Source organism: Topomyia yanbarensis, chromosome 3 (genome assembly GCF_030247195.1).
Source record: "Topomyia yanbarensis strain Yona2022 chromosome 3, ASM3024719v1, whole genome shotgun sequence".
NCBI classification, from domain to species: Eukaryota; Metazoa; Arthropoda; class Insecta; order Diptera; family Culicidae; genus Topomyia; species Topomyia yanbarensis.
In genome coordinates, this window is record NC_080672.1 from 10,288,103 (window position 1) to 10,309,789 (window position 21,687).

The 21,687-nt window shown below is 38.8% G+C and overlaps 1 protein-coding gene across 4 annotated transcripts in view; it reads left to right on the top strand.

Annotated features, from left to right (window-relative positions):
• LOC131686731 (zinc finger protein 423 homolog) overlaps positions 1-21,687 on the top strand; it is a 241,361-nt gene that overhangs the window by 191,783 nt on the left and 27,891 nt on the right. For all 4 annotated transcript variants that reach the window (XM_058970665.1, XM_058970666.1, XM_058970667.1 and 1 more), the window contains one exon: positions 1,128-1,447. In XM_058970665.1, the coding sequence (XP_058826648.1) occupies positions 1,128-1,447 (320 nt within the window). The remainder of the gene's footprint in view (positions 1-1,127; positions 1,448-21,687) is intronic.

Here is a 21,687-nt window from a genome sequence, read left to right on the forward strand (position 1 = left end):
AATGTTGTTCCGAGAAGAAAAGAAAGGACAATTAATGGGGGAAAAAGGTGTAAACCTTTCACACAATTATATTTATTTTACCCACAGTTTTACACAAAGTTGACTCTTTGGCTTTTATGATTGAATCAAAGAAAGTTTTGGTTCGTTTAGGTCAGAGGTTTTCAACCTTTTTCATTCCCTGCAAAGTTGCCACATTCGTGGCTCGACACGACCAAGAAAATATATATAAGAATTGGATTTAATTCTTGTTCGAAATTAATTTTATTCCCGGCATATAATTGAAAACCACATGCAATTATTTGTTTGCTTTAGCGCCGCATAGTAAGAACAACAGTATTTACATATAATGAACAATAGTAATCAATTTGAATGAAAAATAGTTTTTTCTACTGGCTAATCTATCTGTTTTCTTCTGGGGTTGATGCTATTCTGTCACTAATTGTTGGGTGAATCGCTTTTTGAAATTAGTTTGAAGTTATAAATTTATTTTAGGGAAAAAAGTTATAATTTTTATCTACTCGAGCACAATTCATAACAACGAAACTCATCCCCGGTTGAACACCACCTGTTTAAAGGGTAGGTGATAAAAAATTTCATTCAGAACCATGCCAATTTAATGGCAGTAACCAACCCTTTCCCAATTATAAACAGAAAAGCTATACACAAAGAAAAAGAACATACCGTATAGCCTAGTTGGTTTGATTTGCACTTCACCAGCAACAAGTACGGGTATTCTCACATATCGCCAGAAATTTATTACACCCATCATCATTTCAGTAGCTTATTTGCGAAAAGTGAAAAAAGCGTGCCATTTCTCCGGCGTGAACAAGATTGAAAATCTGCCACAAATTGTGATTGATGCAAATGTATTTATCTTCACATGCTCAGTGATTTTCTTTCCGACCTCATTTTCCGCTCATTCAAATGAACTAGGATAATAAAAAGGATCAACAGGAAGGCGATGTATCTCAATCCACACTCCCGAAATGGGGGGTAGATGGAGGATGATATCAACATAAATTTGCCATAACAAATAATCCATTACATGATTATCGGTGTGCAGAGCGACCGTCAATCTAATTATGACTTCCCGTCTGTTTCATCCTTTCTTTTTTCTTCTTCGGCAGAGTTCTACTCCTCGCATACGTCGTCAAGCTTTTCACCCTCGATATCGGATGGCATGACGACTCCGAACTCGATCACCAACGAGGGCGATGCTGGGTTGCTGCTAGCGAACGGAGATTCCGGTGCTACCGGGGCGTCCGACGGTGGTACCGCCGGAGATAAATGCCGCGCTGAGAGGCGCAACCGGACCGACAATAATAATAAAATAATTAAAAACAACAATCACACTAATAGCCACAGCAAGAATAATGACGGCACTTATCGCTGTCAGTTTTGTGATAAAACGTTTCCACGTCTTGGCTATCTGAAAAAGCACGAACAGGTGAGTTGAATTGGCTTTTCGCAATCAGTAATTGTTGTATCGGAGCAGATTTGCAGATCGTTTCGTTCGAGCTTTGCTAGCAGACACGGATGAGCTTTTTTCTTGTGTTGAATACTACATCACTTTTGAATATTTTACCTAACATAGAAATTTCTTAATCAAAACATTCCTCTCAACGAGAAATTGTTCCTTATATTTTTCTGCCTGCTTTGATGTACGAAAAATCGAGCTAATTAATGTTTTGTCTACTGCGATCTTTTAAAATATTTTTGAATTCGAGAATATTTCTTGAGCGTTTTTTCAAAACGTCATATCTGCAATGAGTTACTCTCTGTTTATACTTTCTCTTTCGATTTTTACGGCGTCAGTATAACACTTTTCACTTATTTTACAGTACAGATCGAAAGACGGTGGTTTTAACTAGCATATTATGCAAAGAGCTGAGGGATAAATGTTAAAGTGACCGAATTATTAACAGAAGAGAAAGTAAACAAAGAGAGTAACTCATTGCAGATATGACGTTTTGAAAAAACGCTCAAGATTTTTCCTTTTATCTGCGTTCATTCATATGACAATATCCACAAGATTTTTCGTCTGGAGAACATGAGAACCGTAACACTAACACGCTACCATCGAAGACATAACATACGCCCGGTATAAAAATCTAAAATATTTACTATATTCGGAAATGACAGATAATTAGAGCCATATGTGTAATTAACCCTCACCGGTTATCCCGCCATAGTTATAGAAATCGATTTCTTTAGGTGCCCAATATCCCGCTTTCCGTCGGGGCGCCTCGGCGATTGTAGAATTTCTACAATAGCTGTATAAATAATTGCAACGCTCCCCGGTGTTTGCAAAGACATGGTTGATACGGTTTTTTTTAATCACAGCGCTTTACTGCGGTTCACCCTCCGACGATCTGGTCCGGCCTGAGTCTTTGATTGATTGACTGGTCGATAATCGCCGCCAATATAATGATTGCTGTTTAATAAGTCCAACTGCTACTGCCTTTTTTCATACTTCCCTTGGTCAGCCAATTCAGTCACCGGTGGTTGCCTAACGTGTGATATCGAGGATCAATCTGGTTGTTTACAATACAATCCGCACCGTGCGTAACTGATCAGGACCATCCGACCATCATCGGGAGGGTAATTATCAACTCTCCGTCGATCGACGGATTACAGCTATTCCTAAAAGGGCTAGTGATATTTGTATAAACTGTGGGTTACCTTACTGTGCGAGGACTGACTGTGATGCGTGTACGTGAACGAGGTGCCACTTGACATGAGCATTAAACGGTGATGGACACGCGGGATGGAAGGATGGAAAAATAGTAATTTTAATCGACTGATTTAATGGTGCTCCTCGATAATTGCTCGTAGGTGAAATCAAAGTGATCCGATGGGAAGTGAATCGAATAATCGGGATTGCACGTTATACGGCTTTTTTTAAGCGTTCACATTGCTTAAAACCGGAACGCCATCTTGTAAGCACATACTTTTGCAACATTTGTTGCACCACAATTATAGTAATGTGCGTTTCCATGAAACAGAATGTTCAGTATCAGTTATTTCGAAATAGAGTGCGGTTTATTGTAATGATCGAAGGAGACAGACTCATTTGTGCTCCAGTTTGTAGTTAATCAATTTTAAATCTAATATTGGAGGAAAGTTTTAGTTTTTTAAAGTCGCGTCTTTCTACCAACAAAAAGTTGAAAACATGTAATTTAAATTTTATGTGCCGATTTAGGGAAGCCTCTAATGCGCAAAATAACTAATGAGTATGTTCGCTCGTTGCAGGATTCATTATTTGCCGTTTGCTGATAATTTGAAGAGGCTTTCTGTGTTGTTCAAAGTTAACATGAGTGACCGTCGGAATTGCTAATTGTCAGTGAGGCCGTTTCATATTTTGTGTATACAACTTTTTCAGAATATCATTTGAAGAGTTATTACAGGCCAGGATCATCCGAGAAATACTCCTAGCGATGGTTCGCACAATTCCATAAATTCTTCAAGAGGGATGTGGGGCAGAAGCTTCAAATACAAAATGCACACGACGTTGAAGAAATCGATCCCACGCTAATATTGTCATTCAGATAGCAGTTGATGAAATTAACTAAGAGAAGTTTGTAATATCAGAACAAAAAACTATGGCATAAAACATGCTGTAGGGTAAAAGGGTATAATATGCCCCACCGGGGCAAAATGCCCCTCTTCAATTCCCAGGATTCCTGAATTATCTAAAAAGTAGAAATGACTGATAACAGTATCGTTTCATGAAATCAACGTACTAAGTTAGTTTGGTATTTTTAATATGTTGCAAAACATATTAAAAGTTTCAAAAGAGCTATTTTGATGTAAGCTCACACTTTTTCCAATAGCATTACAACCAATTAGAAACAGTCGGATTTGATAGAACTATTTCAAGTAGCTACTAGTATATTATAGTTTCTATTTTAGTTTTTAGCTTGGCTTAAAACTATGTGTGCGTGTAGAATTATTCATGCATTCACAACAGCTCATCACCGGCTAAAGCGCCCCACCCATTGTCGTGGGGTATACTCACCGATTGCTGTGGGGCATACCATCCTCTTGTTGTGGGGCATATTACACTATAACCTGGGGCATTTTGCACTGGATGAAAGAAAAAAAACTAGAACTTAAACATCTTTGAAAAATGTTTAATAATACTTGTATCAGGATGTTTTTAATAAAAAATGAAACGCGTACTAATTTCTAACTAATATAACAATAAATTAGCGTAGTTGGTGCGGAGATCATAGTGTCGAAAGGTGAAATATAGCTATTTTTGCTTAGGGGGGGGGGGCGTATTAGACCTGTTTACCCTAATATTCTTTGTCATATTGTTGAGATCCTTAGATACCAGTAAAAAATAAAAAATTGTGTGCATTTCATGAATTTTTAAATGCATTTCCTTTTTGGGATTAACTGTACTGATTACATTGCATGTTCATACGTCACGAAATCAGCCATATAACTGCTAACTTTGTTTAATAGTACTATAAAGATCAGCCTATAGATTGGTGTTTAACGGGGGATTTTTTGTGACGTGATTAAAATTCACAGTAGGTACCACAGAATAGTAAATATCAAAGATTTTTTTATCTTGCTTCAGCTTATTGCCTTGCTAGCTTTATATAACTTCAATATTCCGATTAATGTAAAATCATTTCACTACTTAATAAAAATAGCATGATATATGAGTTATTAAAAAACTATTTAATCCACCTAACAGTGAGATGAGACATTTCTTACACATTTCACTGTTGGATCATTCATTAGTTTGCAGAACACACGCGAAGTTGGCACCCAATTAGAGGTGAAATAAACACAGTTTTGAGTCATGCATGAATAAAACCTCGAATAAACTAAATAAATTATAAAAAATCAATACAAGTATAATTTAAAAAAATAATAAAGTGAAGATATGAAAAAATAGTCATCAAATTCATGAAATGGGAATGATCAATATAAATAAATAAATGAAATAAGTTCACCTGAAACGAAAATTCGTATGAAAGCATGCTGGAGCAGTCTACCGTGGTTCGGTTGGTACTGTTCGTATGATTTGGCAAGTATTTACAAAGTTTTCTTAAGCAGAGTGGTCGTAGTGTGCGACGATACAAAATTTTCCTCCGCATTTGTTTTGAGGCAATAAACATCATTGTTTCCAAGGCAGCTGAAAACTTTTCTGGTAACGATGACACCATTATTTGGAATGTTCTTCCACCTTGCCACATAAGGTCTCCAAGATTGGAATAAACTCCGAAGCCAACAACAAAACCGTGGGTTTAAGTTTTTTTTTATTAAGGTGAAGATATGTGGAAGCCACGTTGCTAGGCACCGACTCGCTTGTTTACATTAGGAAAAACTGAAATCTGAAGTGAAAATTCAAACGCACAAATGAGAGTTTCCGAACATTTTCCTTTGGTCATCTGTACATTGGCAGAAAATTTGAAGTTTTGTTAGTAAACGATTAAATTTTCGCGAGTGTGGTTTGAAAAAGTGCAATGAAAACGAGAAAAAGAGTGTTTCGAAAGGAACCCCAAGTGAAGGGGGGTTATATTTTCGCACAAAACAGGAGCTACAGATGGCATTCCGTCAAAAACTCGGATTGATTGCATTGGAAAATATTCTAGCTTCCTTAAGTAGTAGTTTCGTGGCACACTAGCAAGGTTAGTGTGTTGAAAAACGTATTTTTATATTTGCTCATGTCAGATACATGGCTAGGCAGTGGAGGGGGGTGTGTGTGACGTAGGAGCTATGTTGTGGCTCGCATGTATAATGTCCTTAAATCGAAATGAAACTCGTTCAGTTTGGGTTTTGGGTAGAACATTTGAAAATCCGATGGTATCAATACATATACAAAACTCTAGTCCGGCGTCGCAGCGGCGTACCAACTGCCGAAACCGGTGTTGAATATTACCACGAACTGTGCGCGCCTTGTCCGTTCTTGGACCTGTTGACCCATATAAAACATAGCCATATAAACCAAAACCGGTGCTGAATAGTACGGTGAACTGTGAGCCCCGCATCCGATCTTGAATCCTGCTGAAGGTGCTCGAACGTTCTGCGGGGCGTTAGAGTCATTCGGTGTTCTTGATGAACACATCTTCCTTTCAAGAAAATCCGCAAAGCTTCGTAAAGCGGAACCATTTTTTTGCTCGATCACTGCTTGAATGCTTTTATCCGCCGTGGTGCAAGGGCGGATCCAGAAAAAAATTCGGGTGGGGTCCAAAATGTCGATTTTAAAATGAACAATGTAGTTTTGTTTAACAAATTTGGTTTTGAATTTGAACCTAATATAAAATTGAAACTAATTAGAAAATTTCCAACAAGCAAAAAAAATCGGATGGGTCCGGACACCCAAGACCCTCGCTCTGAATCCGCAATGCTGGAGGTACTGGTACAAAGCCTGATAAACCACTTAACTACACCATCTTGACGAAAACTGTCCATAATTTGCGAAGAAGTACTTCAACGCGATTTTCCCAACAAAAACACATGGGTGCTCAAAACTTGACATGATTATTTTTCGGCCGCTTGGTATCGCAGCTTACTGCGATCTCGAATGACTGAAGAGAAATGAAGAAACTGATTAAAATATATGAACTGGAAAAATAAGAAAATAATAAAATTAATAAAATTAATAAAAGGAACAAAATGAATGACATGAATAATAAGAATAAAACAAACAAACACATAAAAATAATAAAATTAATAAAACAAATAAAATGAATAATATGGATGAAATTGATCCTTTCATGCTCTACTTTTTCTAGCGCATATAGGGTTCAAAACCCGCTTTTCCTTAAAAATGTTGGAATAAAGAAACACGAAACATCTATTTTGATCTAGATAGGCGCTTCTTTAGCAGTGCTAGAAGCTGGTCAACTTTTACCTTCCGATCCCCAATACACATCTCATTCTAAGTTTCCTATAGTTCCTATAGTTTCCTATAGTCGAAGACAGTCTAAATTGATGAAACTTATCAGTTTTCAAAAATACTTTAAAACAACTAAGATATGTCAGAACATAATTTTTACCCGATAACTGAAAATGTCTGTGGCAGCTCCTATAGAATCTAACAAAAATAATGACAATAACTTCAGTTATACGGATAATTCTGGTGACTGTTAGCTCTTAAATAAAAGGTAATAGTCACAATTATAAGCCTTACTTGTTTTGGTGAGTAAATCTTGTTTATCTCCAAAGTTATGGATGTTTGAATATAAACAACATGGGAAAGCAGGGATTAATAAAATCAATAAGATGAATAGAAAAAATGAGGATGCTGAATAAGGAAAATATTAAAATGTTGAATGTTCATATATTTAAAATTACTCAAATATTTAAAACGAATAAAATAAAAAAAATATCCATGAAATGCATGAACTGTAAGAAATGAGTATGTAGAATGAAATTTTGGAAAAAAAAATGAATTTGAGAACCAGATATTTCAGAAAGCTTTGAAATATTTGTGAAATCTCATTATTTGGAAAATGGCTAATTGATTTATAATACACTTTCTAGTGTTTCTATTCATTTTCGTTTTCACCTTTTCGTTTTTCTTTTCTTGACGGCGTCCTTTAAGATTATCTGTTCTTTCTACTTTATTATTGGGCCTCAATTAATCATCAGAAAACTCGAATGCTAAATATATTTTCAAATTCAATTATGTCTTTTTGGTAACAGATTTCCGAAAAAAGACCTATGTAAAGAATAGAATTTTTAGATCTAGTATTTTAACGCGTAATTGTAAATAGTAAACTGAGATAAGGTCAGATCTGCTTTCAAGTACCTTAAACAGAAAGCGACAGGGAGAATACGATTCATGCATAGTAATACCTGTAAATAATATTCATTTGCATAGAAGTAAATAGAAAGGAGTTTGAAGTGTCTAGGCTATGTTGGCGATTATATTATTGTCAAAAGCACGAAAGCTTTGCATTCAGCCAATTACTATGCAGTCTCTTTCGAGTCATCCTTATAACATGGGAATAGTTTCATTCGGAATTCTCGTTCCGGAGATATGGATTAATGAGTCCTATATAAACCAGCGCTTGAAAAGGAAAAGGTTCAAGCTATCAGAATAAGTATATAAATTCGTGGAAAAGCAAGTGTCCATTGAAAGTGTCCCAGGACATATCAACTGCTTTTGAGACATGAACATTCTTGAACTTACACGTCTTATTTTTTGCAAATAAATGTTTGAGCCCGTTGATCATTAAAAAGGTACATTAGGGTTTTCAGTGTCATTTGCTGCTACACAGCAATGTTGTATGGCAAAATATGGTCAGATAAACTATTTGAACATTGGATAAACTCTGATTGTATTCCTCGCATTTACGTGTACAATACGAAGCACTCAAAGAAACGTGTTACTGTTACGTGTTACGTGTTACTACTAATTTTGGCAATGCAACTTTAATTGAAGCGTTCTCAGCATGAGGCAAATATGAGCAGCTGAAACTACCACTATAAGTTAGAAGAATTATTATACTTGCATCTCCCATTGAGAGTCCAGAGGGTTTTTAGGTGACGTTTTTCCCGAATCTAATTTAAGGATATTTTTGGATTCTTAGTTTTCTTTTTCATTAAAGTTCATTCCAATATTCAACGAATATGCTTTTTCAATAATACCATCGCTAAAAAGATATTCTTAGTCTTCAAATGATATATTTAAACATAGGTTTCATTCAAATTTCAATAAAAGCGCTCGTGGAATGTCTCTTTTCAAAATTTTCATCTTCAAACATCTATATTACCCTGTTTGGGATTTCCTTAATTATAGTTGGTGAGACTGAGAAAAAATTACCCCCAGGGAAACTTGGTTCCATCATCAGAACTGAAAGGCGAATCAGGAAACATTAATCAAATATACTAGAAAGTTGAGCAGTTTTAGCTAAACATAAATTTCTTTCATGCAAAAAAAAAGAAATTGAAATGTATCACCAAATTTCCACCAATTTAAAAAAAATCTCAGAAGAACTGAAGAAGATTTATTTTCTAAATGTTCTAACTTTTGTAGAATTGATGAAATCACCCACTACGCACTATACCTTTACATACATCATTCCAGGAGAATGTCAAGTATATGAATACGTTATGAGTGAGCTGATTTTTTGTTCGACTATATTTTTACTAAAGTTTGTTAAAAAGCTTCTATGGGTTCGCTTTATCCCACAAATTCGTTGAGATATGATCCCCTTCGCCATGATTAATACACACCACTGAACATAACAGTAGCCATGCATCCCACATTTAACAATCCTCAACAATAACAACATACAGCTTTAAAATAATTGATCGGATTTTTGGGGAATTCGTATAAATAGTCAGGTGAGAGATGCACAATGTTTAGTTACAAGAATAACTATGTCTAATTTCAACAATCTAATCAATACCGCAGCCCATTTATAATATTGAATAGAGTAAACTGCCTATTTTGACCCTATCTGGGAGGGTGCCACACTATTTCATTAATTATTAATTTCATTAATTCAGCGTCTTTGCTGTGCTCGAATATGACATGATATATGATCCAATGTGTAATCCAATATAATATAAAAATGGCATGAGAATATTAAAATTCTTCTGTTTGAACGCAGCGAAAACTCGACTCGAGTGCTTCAATTATCGCACTACCATTTGAGCTAATTCGTTGAGTAAAGATGGCTTCAAATGAGGAGGGTGACAATAGAAACAGACAAAAATAGGCTCATTGCCCTACATGCTCTTTTAAACATGTTTTAAAGAGGAATCGAGTATCCTCAATTTAGGGAACCAGATTCCAATAATCTAAGAAATGCTCATAGTTCGTGTAATTTTTTTATGAGTAATAGTCATCCCTAGAAACCATATAAAACTACAAAAAAACTTTCTATCATTTCACGGAGTTGCATTGAAAAATAGACAAGGGGATCAAGTCTTCTCTGTCTCCCTGTATATAAACGCTGAGTATAGAATTGAATTAAAGTAGAGTTGATGTAGTTTTCGATTTTTGGTCACACGACCTTCCGTATAGTGCAACGTTTCGTAGAAATAATTCTTCATCTTCAGGGCAAAGCAGGGTTTAAACATAAATTAGTTATAGTTTTCTGATAATACAAATATTTTCATATTTTGTCAGGACTACAAATATTTTCTTTTTCATATGGAATGTAATATTAACATTGCTTCCGCGAATGGTTCCGCTCGGGTTTTGTCTTCCTAAGTCTACACAATTACATCACAAACATCAAATTAGCTTGGGCATTAACAAAAATTTTAAATTGGTTGCAGATCTTAGGACACAAATTGAAAATGGATAGAGAAATAGCATGATAAATGTGAGTCGTAACAGTTGCTACGAACACGAAAGGAGCGTGGACGTGTGAGGAGCATGGTTAGTGCTGTGACTTTATTTATTGAATATTCATATTTTGATTCCTTACATCAGTAATATAAATAATACTGCAGGTAATTTTTACGCCATAGCAAGTACAAAATAAATCTTGCAAACGCAGTCAAATTTTCACTAGAATTTTAGAATTCAAAAATACAGATGCTCTCGCTGATACTTCGAGTATAATATGAATATGAAATATATTAGAAATCTATTTTATTACTACTAGGTGGATTACTTGATGATTTGTATATTCATATACAACCCCATCTACCTCACGCCTGAACGCGCTGGTTAAGGGGTTATATACAAAGTTGAGGCTCAAAAAATCGAAAAAAAATTAATGCATATTCTGGAAGCACATACTTTCTTAAATATCTGTGCAAAATTTCATCCAGTTCGGAGCGCTAGATTTCCAACCACAGCGTGCTTGTTCTATCAACGAATGAAGTATTTACACTCCCGTGTACATGAACGATTCATGTATCATAATAATTTCTTGATACTTTGCAACAAATTTTTGTTTACAATTTTGAACATCCCAAATAGCAATTTTTTGTCAACATTGTTTTTTATTGGAAATTTAAAAAAAAATTCATGGGAAACCAGACCATTAAAATACACTTTTCCTTCAACAGTTTTCGTACTTTTTTAAATAAGTTGAGCGATTCATCTGGAAGAACGTGTTCTCCGCAATCCTCTACGAAAACACTTAGGCTGAAACCCTTACCCCCCCCCCTCTTAACGAGACCACAGTTATAACTTTTTGCGAAACATTTGCGTAACAAAACAACCAATTATACAAACTTATTGTTTGTTTTACTGATATTACCATTTTCCCAAAAGGCTGACATGACGTCATATTATCGTAGTCAACATAAGAACTTTGTTTGTTACAAAATGAACGAAATTTGTTCTAAATACGAACAAGAAGCACTTTAGTTTGCATCAAACCAGAGAAAGTGTGCATTGCTTTCTTTTGTTTACTGCTACTGCTGTTTGTTGATGACATTTCAAGCGATTTTGACGTTGTCAAACTGACCCCCATCGATAGGTGCAAAATCGGTGTTGCCCATTGTCAAATTCTGTATGTAGAAATAGGGATGTCAATTGCCTGCATTTTCATTTACATTCGCTTTTCTAGTAAAGACATTTTAAAAATTATGTGTTGAGAAATAAACGAATTCAAAAGTTTAAAACATGCTCTAAAAACATCACTTTCCCAAGCATCCCAAACGACTAAAACAACCCGAGATGGATATAATCTGTTCACAGTTCACAGGATTTATAGCTCATACTATATTATGCAGTGGTATATAAAAGTTTCCAAGTGACTTCAATGAGTGGTTTCTGAGGAACCTAACATAACAAAATATTTATCATAATCTCCTGACAATTTTAACAATTAACCAAGATCGAATTCGACATGTTTTTGGAAACTATTTCAAACAGATCCACAAACTAACTGCATTCAAAATTCAGTCAACCCCATAAATCACCGTACAATTGTTTGGAGCTGAATTCTCTGAACGAAACGCATGGGAATTGAATCAAAACACCAGCTGACCACATCGTGTCATCGAACGTGTTTCGCTAATGAACACCTGAATGCTTTGATAACTCTATTATGACCATTTCGAGCAGAACTGCTGCCCCAAGATCTGGATAACTCCTAGTCCCAGCAGTGCAAAATCGATGGCCATCGCCGCTACGAACAGGTCTCCACCGTGTCCGGTGTGGTATGTTGGAAATTTGTATTGTCTCACCATCCGCGCGGGAATGTCTTTCTCCGCCGGGCCGTTGCTGGCGTGGTAGCGTTGGTGTCCTAATTAGGGATAATTGCAATTATGACTTTTGTGGTGCGCGATATGGGAGCGCTCAATGCTCATAATTCTGTTTTAATGCGGTCGCAAATGAACTGATCATAACGTGAATGAATTTACGACAACCGGTTGCCCGGAACTTTCCGGGAAACGGATCGGACCGGTTTCGTCAGGGCGACACGGTTCGCTAAAACTTGTTGTCTGTGTGCAAAGTGCTTTTCAGAAAAAAATAAAAAGACTAACCACACTGAAGGGTGAGGACAGAGCAAGTTTCTAGAACTGCGACCAGCACACAATGCCTAATAAAGAAATTATTCAGAGGAGGATGCTTTCTCTGGGCCTTTGGAAAGATGCTGTTGCTGTTGTTGTTAAGGTAGTACACCGACTGGAAGCAGACATCAGCCCAGTCATGGTGGGGAGAGACGATAGTTACCCGAACAAGAACCATAGTTAACAAAACTACCCATTGCGACAACTTTTCCTACTACTTGACTGCGTTTCGTTTTTCTCTGAAATTCGGTACGACACGTACCATAAGACGGAGGAGACGTCTTCGCCACAGCACAGCATAAGGCAACCAAAATCACAACCTTTGACATCAAACGAGAGGAGTAAACATGCTTTAACGACATGTAGTCACCGTTTCTCGTTTGCACAGTTTGACAGCGAGCAGTTCAAGCAAGTAGAATGAAGATGGCTTAATTGTCTTACCTCAACAACTATTGCTTTGTCCCTTTTCTTTTCTCGATTGCAGCCATTTCTGGTGTATAAGCAAGTACCGGTTGCAGTTGTTCCAGTACTGCAGCAAGGGAGCAATGGGACAGTGGTTGGTTTTGCGTAAGATGTCTCCAGTTCCCATCCCATGATGAGATTTAGCATTTTCTTAGAAAAGTTCCATAGTATGGGGAGCGTTCTTGCGTTGTTGTGATGTTTTCCTATCTTGTTGTGTATTTTCATAGGGAATTGTGGGATTTGTGCACTTTCAAATGCTACAGTTGTTCTCTTGCTTGTTGAACATGAGATTGTTTGAATTGTTAACGAATTTGTACTTGTTCAAAATTGATCACGATTTGTTTGTACGAGTTGTTTTCAAGTTATTTCACCTTGCTTTGAAAACTAAATTCTTCATTGTGCTGGACTCCTTCTCTGCGTGCAATGCATCAGAACCAAAAGATACCGCAAACAGAAACGCATCCTAATTTGGAAACCTGTCCAGTGTGAATTGTAATGAGCTTACTAATGACATAATTTCCGAAAGCGAGACAAAAAGGTGCTCTCCTAGATGGGCTACAATCTCAGGCTTAATTTGGTAACAGACCAATAACAAGCTACTAATTAAGTTTCATTGATTTCTCACCCAAGATCGCACCATAGGTGTCAGCACCATAACCGGCATACGGATAGATCGATGGCGATCGAGCGCAATTATAACATAAATCATATTTCTGTCACACTTTAAACCTCTTTCGAAGCCTGCTCAATTCATTTGCAGCCATTATTGGGTGGTATAGAGCGAGGTAGAGCCGCAAGATGTTAGGAGAGAAGCAAATATGGTGCACCTTGTCTACCACCTTACAGGCGAGTGCAAACGGGTTTGTTGTTTTCGATCAACACAGATCGGTGATCGGTTGCGTTTGTTTGGTCGAGACGCATGTCCGCTCTTTCCCTACACCATAATACTATGCTAATGAAGCACCGATCGGCATGAAACGACAGAGACGAAACTCGCGGCCGATGGGATCTTATAATTGCTTCCCCTTATACTTACATGTGGCCCGATGGTAAGTAGATATGAGATTTCATACAGCAGGCGGCACACAAGAAGATACGGGACGGTTCTGCGATAGGTATGCTTTGTTTCGTTGTGCCCATAAAGCATTGAAGCAATGCGTTTTGCGGATGGTTCGTGCCGGCGTAAAAGGAGGCGAAGTTGGCCGTGAAATTTATGAAAACATCTACCCAAATTGTTGTCTCTCTTCGTACCTGATGGGAACGCGTGATCGGAAACTGAATGAGACAAATGGGCGTTGGTGTTTGCTGTGGTTCCTTTGGTTGGAAGGGGAGCGTAGAAAAGTTAGGTGGTGAAACAAAGTGGGGAAAACTTTTGTTACTGGGATTTCAGACTTAAGTTTGTAAGATTTTCCACTGTTGGTAGAGTTTGAGGTTATATATCGGCTTTCAGTCCGGAGATAACGTCAAACAACGGTTTATGTACTTTATATATAAAGTACAGAAACCATTGTTTGACATTATCTTCAGACTGAAAGCCAATATATAACCTCAAACTTATATTTGTAAGTCACAAAACTCATAGTGTCTCATATATAATTTATAAAAATCGGTTTTCTGAATTTGCACACAGTGTTGGACGTAGTACAGAAATGTTCCCGATATTTCTAAAATGATCGTTTATCTAGTGTTGTGAAACTTCCGCCATCGTTTATTCTAAGTGTGAACTATTTTTTGAATTAACACCGATCCCACAACATCTATTAGTACAAAAATGGTGTTGGTATAAAAAAGGCTGAAAAAATTGAACAAAAAAAATTTTCGTGGATCCTGCATTGATTCAGCAATCATCTACTCGAGATGATCGGGTTCGGGGTTTTGGACCCAAACCCCGGACCCGAAACCGGCGGGTTTCGGATCGGTATCGGGTTCCGTAAATTCTGTAATTCTCGTGATCGAGTCGAGTTCCGGGTTTTCAAATTTGAAATTCTCGAATTCAGGTCGGTTTTGGGTATTTGGAATTTTCGAGTTCGGGTTTTGAACAAATCAAAGCCCACTATTTTTTGATGCACTTTATGTCTATACACAAAACCCAGTCTCTTTTTGTAGTAATTAATTTTACTTCGTATTACGAATGGATGACACACATAAATTTAACCAACTTGAATTGAACATACTTTGAGGCCGATACTTATGCCGCGGTCGGAGTAAACGCGTGAAACTCGGATAAAGCGTATAGCAAATCAAAGCGAGTAGAAATTTACAGAAAGTAGAGACAATACAAAACTAATGAGCTGCTCCTGATTGGTCGTTTTGACAGTCGCAAGCATTCGAAAAGTTTTCAAAAGTGTCGGGTGTGCTCTGAATAGCACTTACTAAATACTGCGGTGGAATCATGGCGGCTTAAAATGAGCAATATTTGAAAAGGCACATTGTCTTATTAATTTTTTTTAAAATCAAACAACTCAAGCACCTGACTTAAATTAAGTTTTATTTTTTGTGTTTCGAATTCATCTCGTCAGTAACTAGCACCATATGGATGTCTAGTTAGACGATGTATCTAAACTAGTACCAAAATTGGCACTAGTTAGAAACAAAAAAATCCATCGACAGGGGATCTCTCGGTGATCCAAAAGAAGAATGGATGGGAGAACAGCAATACTAGCAAATACCGACTACCATATGAGCGGTGCAAATTCGAACGAGTGGCGTAGAGTACTGTACTGGATGATTTTGAAGAAAGGACCAGGAGTGCGATTTTACGAAGTTTTAGCTTTCGATGGCCCTACATTTTCTGACAAAGTGAAGTTCTGGAATATTGAGATTTTTGTCACTGTTTAGGAAAGCAAAAGTATCATAAAGCTAGTGTCAGGCCTTCATGAGACCTCAAGAAGTCACTTTTGGAGGTATTAGCAAATGTAAATGTAATTTGTTGGTAGACGGTTCCAGATTTAATGAAAAATACCTAATTTAACACATCTACAGATCGCTTGCAACATAAAAAACTTTTTGTGCAATTCGACAGCTCCATCTTAGGCCAATTCAATAAATTTTCTACATGAAAGTTTACTTTTAAAAAAAGCTTTGGAAGTTAAACCGTGGTGTGGAAGTGCCGGTGTATTAATATATGCTGTTACTTAGTGTAGAATTAGATTTCGTCCTTTGCGGCTATTATACAACCGCCAGAAAAAACTTAAAACGTTGGTACACGAGAATATCGAATCACAAAAGGTGACTATATGTCAGTGATTCACTAAATACAGAATGGATAAAGGTTATGATGTAAAACCTTAAGGTCCGTCCAGGTTAAATCTTCGGTACGGAGCAATACCTCGACCTAGGAACTCCTAGCATGTTGTTAGTCGCCTCTTACGACAGTTCCCAGAGGTTCTATTCTTGGCTGAAATAGTGCAAAAAGATTTCAGCCCGCCGGACACCACACGGCTTTTAAATAAATTGATGTAGTAAGTGACGAAAAACTTTGAATTTGATCGAACATCTTCCCATGCACTCAGTCGTCCGACAGAAATCTTTCCACCAGTTTTCCATCTGTCCTTGGTTTAGCTAGGGTTTCCAAATAGCCTGAGAGCAAATGAAAGACACGTTAAATCTCTACTAAGCTGAATTTGAACGATGTAGTACCGGCACTAGATGCACGGATGACGTTCATAACATACGTTACAAAACACGCTTTTTACTTGAAACTTCTACAAATGCGCTAATGGCTTGCGCAGAACACACAGTATTTTTGCGATCTACTCCTTAAGATCGTGGAAATTCATGTTGTTGCGGCAAAAATAATTATTAGTAGTTTTAGAACCACCATATGTTCCACAACACAGTATCAGTTGTCTTCTCGCTCAGCCGTATGATAAGAAGATACCTTTCTCATTGCGCTTTACCTATCTATCGTTACACATATAGATGATAAGCAAAAAGGCCTTTTGATTGCCGATCGTATGATCGTGCCACTGAAACTTACTACCTACAGATGTAGAAAATACCAGAGCAGTTAGTCAGTAATAAAACGTTATCGAAAGCAGTCGAGTCTTTCTTAACCTATTTATATTCATTACATTTTTTCTCGACAATTAAAGAGTTTTGATATCCACTAAATCGTGCCGCGTGTGATTTGTTCCGCCGATTTCACCTCCCGCCGCGGGTGCTAGAAAATTCCCGGTACGTGGACACATCAAAGAACTTGCATGAACAAAGTGGTCCTTCGAGCCGGATGTGTCGTGTACTGGTATTCGGAACAAGTATCGTGAATATTCCTCGTGGCGGATTGAACGCGAACAATAGTCCATTGTCGAAGCGAAGTGCATGCGGAATAATCGCCATTTTGGACGCTGAGTTGCTGCCCAATTAGTGCTGTTGCTGCCACATGTGGAGAACCGAGGACTGGGTCGACGAATATCGGACGGCGTGTATATGAGCTGTTACCACGGAAATTTGAGGAAAGTACGGTAATTGCATGGTCTGTGGCTTCTCAATTGCATGTGGGGAAGACCGGTGGTTTGGGTTGAGAAATAGAGGCGATGTTACAAGGAGGAATAATAAAGTTAAGTTGCATGCGAATTTCTATTTTTTGACAACTGTAGATGGTCCCTGTGGGTTAAAAGAAGTCGTCGGTCTTACATTCTGCTGGGTTTTTGGTTGGCTCGTGTTGTTCTTGGGTCGATTTTCCTTGCTGCTGTCAATTTGGGTGGTCAGTCAATGCTTCTCGCGGTTCTCGTTACGGTTAATAATTCAACTAGCAGTGCGACGGTGTATAGAGAATTAAGTGAAAACTCGGTGTGGTGAGCAGTGCAAACGAACCAACATTGATAAGTGTGTTATTAGTGACGATCAAGTGAAGATGGCAAACAGTTTAAGAACACTCCAAAAACGTGAAAAACGCTTGCGAACCACTATGACAGGAATTGCCGAGTTTGTTGAACATTATACAATCGACGACAGAGATCAAGTTGATGTTCGTTTGCAGTTGCTAGAAAGTGCATTTAGTGAATTCAAAGAAGTGCGAAATTTGATAGAAACTGAAATGGATGAATTGGAAGATGACGAAGAACCAGAACTAGACGAGAAGGAAGCAGACCGTTTGGCGAGATTGGAAGCTGCTGAAGAAAGGAGGGATGTAGAGAACGATGAGATTTTACGAGATGCGGAGAATTTATATTGCAGACTCAAGGGATCGCTGCTAAAACATCGTATCAAGGACGAGAGTGTCGCCAGCCCTCCCGCTGTTACTGCCTCGGTTTCTGCATATTCGAAGATCAAACTTCCAGAGATTAAATTACCTACCTTTTGTGGTAAACTTCGAGATTGGGTCCCATTTCGAGATGCTTTCCGCAGCCTTATCCATCGGAACGAGAAGCTTACAGACATGGACAGGTTTACGTACTTGCGATCGTCTGTCTCCGGAGAAGCTCTTCAAGCGATTTCATCCATTGAGCTGACAGCAGCCAACTACACCGTGGCTTGGACATCTTTAGAAAGACGTTATCAAAATACTAAATTGATTGTCAAGGCGCACCTAGAAGCACTCTTTGGAGTTGCTGTTATGAAGAGAGAGAATTTCGAATCCCTAAACCACGTTCTAAGTGAATTTGATAAGAATCTGCAAATGCTCGAAAAACTGGGACAAGAGACAGCTGGCTGGAGTACTATCCTTGTTCACATGCTCTGCGCGAGGTTGGATCCTGTTACTCTTAGATTATGGGAAACACACCACAACTCCAAAGAGGTCCCAGCTTATGAAGATTTGATTACCTTTCTCAGAAATCATTGTGCAGTTCTCCAATCTGTTGGACATAACATTCTCCCACCAATAGCCGATAACAAAAGACCACGGTTTGGTGTGAGCCATCCATCAACATCTGGACGTTGTAGCTTCTGTTCAGAACCGTCCCACTCAGCATTCATATGCAAACGATTCCAAAATTTGAGTGTGTCAGAACGTTATGATACGGTACGTAAACATGGTTTATGTGTGAACTGTTTGTCAGGTGGACACCTAGCCCGCAACTGTACAAGAGGAATGTGCCGTAATTGCGGTAGGAGGCATCACACGTTGCTTCATCCGTCAAACGCTTCAGCGAACAGTGGAAATGAAAAACAAAAGTCGAGACGACCCCCAACTGACAATCATCAGCAGACGTCGCAAACTCCGACTCAGAACACAGTCACAGCTACACCCACACCCACAAACACAAATACACCATCCACCATCACCTTAACAGTTGTCAATCCACATTCGCATAGCACTCACCCAAGGCCAGCCACTGGTCAACCCTTCTCCACCAAGCACACAGTCACACTTCAAGCCTCCAATAAGTCAATTACACGTCAAGTGCTGCTGTCAACTGCACTTGTGCGTGTTAGCAATGCGTATGGAAACACGATTTTGGCCAGAGCATTGCTCGATTCGTGCTCCCAATATTGTTTTGTAACTACTAGCTTCTGTCGGAAGCTCAAATTGAAGGAGTTTTCTGACTACTTGTCTATCCAAGGAATTGGAGGATCGGGAGGTGTGTCTAAGCAAGCTGTGCGTGCAACGATCAATCCACGATTAAACGAAATCTCGGAGTTCCAGGAGGACATACGATTCAATGTTCTTTCAAAACTAACCGTACCATTGCCATGCGAAGATTTCGAAATCTATCAGTGGAATGTACCGAACGAAATCATTTTGGCTGATCCGGATTTCAACAAAGCAGCAGAAATCGACATGATAATCGGTGCAGAGTACTATCTCGATCTGTTATTGAACGGAAAAAGGAAACTCTGGGAACAAGGACCTACGCTACAAAATACTGTTTTCGGATGGATCGTTTCCGGTCGACTTACCGATTCGACATCTGCTTTGTCCACAGCAGCTGTATATCTGTGTTCGACTACAGCTCTCCAGGACCAAGTGACCAAATTTTGGGAATTGGAATCCTGTCAAGTGAAAAGTACATATTCGATCGAAGAAACACGGTGTGAGGAAATCTTTGAACAAACGACTACAAGAGACGATACAGGGCGTTTCGTAGTGACCCTGCCGAAAAAAGATTATGTCATCCAAAAGCTGGGTGACTCTAAAGCTTCAGCACTTCGACGCTTCATGAGTTTAGAGAGGCGGTTCGCAACGAATCCTGAAATGAAGACCTTGTACTGTGAGTTTATTCGGGAGTACCAGTACATGGGTCACATGCGAAAGGTTGACGATCAAGCCGTGGCACCCGGACCAGTTTATTATCTGCCACACCATGCCGTATTAAAACCGGACAGCACGACGACTAAATTACGTGTCGTTTTCGACGCCTCTTCTCGGACATCCACTGGAATCGCACTCAATGACGGTTTAATGGTTGGTCCCGTTGTCCAAGATGACCTGATGTCAATCATAATTCGTTTCCGGATGCATCGTTTGGCACTCGTAGCTGACATAGCCAAGATGTATCGCATGATTAATGTACAACAATCTGATCAAGGATTGCAACGCATCTTCTGGAGAGAATCAGAAAATGATCCAATTCAAACATTTGAATTGACAACCGTTACGTACGGGACCTCAGCAGCACCATATCTTGCCACTCGCTGTTTGCAAAGGCTGGCAGAGGACGGAGACAAATCATATCCTGTAGCTGCTAAGGTTCTTAAAAAGGATTTTTATGTGGATGACATGATCACCGGTGTTAGTAGCGTGAAGGAAGGAAGGAGCTTGATAAGGGAAATGAACAACTTGCTAGACAGCGCAGGATTCATTCTTCGAAAATGGAATTCGAATTGTCAAGAGATCTTGACAGATCTTCCAGCAGGCCTCCGAGATCATAGAGATATTCTCGAATTAGATTCATCCACATCCACTGTAAAAACTTTGGGGCTTGCGTGGGAACCATGCACAGATTGTTTCCGCTTCGAAGTTCCGAGGTGGAACACAGCGGCCATCGTTACCAAGCGAGTTATTTTGTCCGACGCATCTAAACTCTTCGATCCGCTTGGACTTGTCGGTCCTGTTATAGTTCAAGCCAAAATATTTATCCAAACGCTGTGGAAGCTAAATTGCAAATGGGATGAACCACTTATGGAGGAATTCCAAGACTTTTGGCAAGAATATAGGCGAAACCTGATCGCTCTCGATTCCCTGACTGTGCCACGATGGGTTGGACCATGCCACGATTGTGTAAGTGTCGAACTGCACGGCTTTTGTGATGCTTCGGAAAGGGCGTATGGAGCATGCCTTTACCTTCGTTGCGTCTCCTCCGACGGATCTGTTGCGGTACGCCTGCTAATGTCAAAGTCAAGAGTTGCTCCACTCGATGAACCAAAGCGAAACAAACGTAAGCAATCAATACCTCGACTGGAACTGTCATCGGCGCTGTTACTCAGTCATCTATTCCAAAGGTTCAGAAGCAACATCCCAACTACTACGATGCCACATTTCTGGACAGATTCCAAAATTGTCCAGTGCTGGTTAGCTTCGTCGCCATCACGTTGGCAAGCCTTCGTTGGGAACAGGGTGTCTGAAATACAGCATATCACAAGATGCGGCGTTTGGCATCATGTACCTGGTACTGAAAACCCAGCAGATATTTTATCCCGTGGAATGACTCCGGCGCAGCTCCAGTATCAGGCAATCTGGTTCGATGGTCCGCTATGGATGCGTCAAGAAAATCCTACGTGGCCTGTGAACGATGATGTCAACTTCGAACAATTCGAATCAGCCGTTTTAGAAGAACGTAGTGTGGTGTCATTAGCTCTGCAAGCACAACCTCCAAGCGAAATATTTTC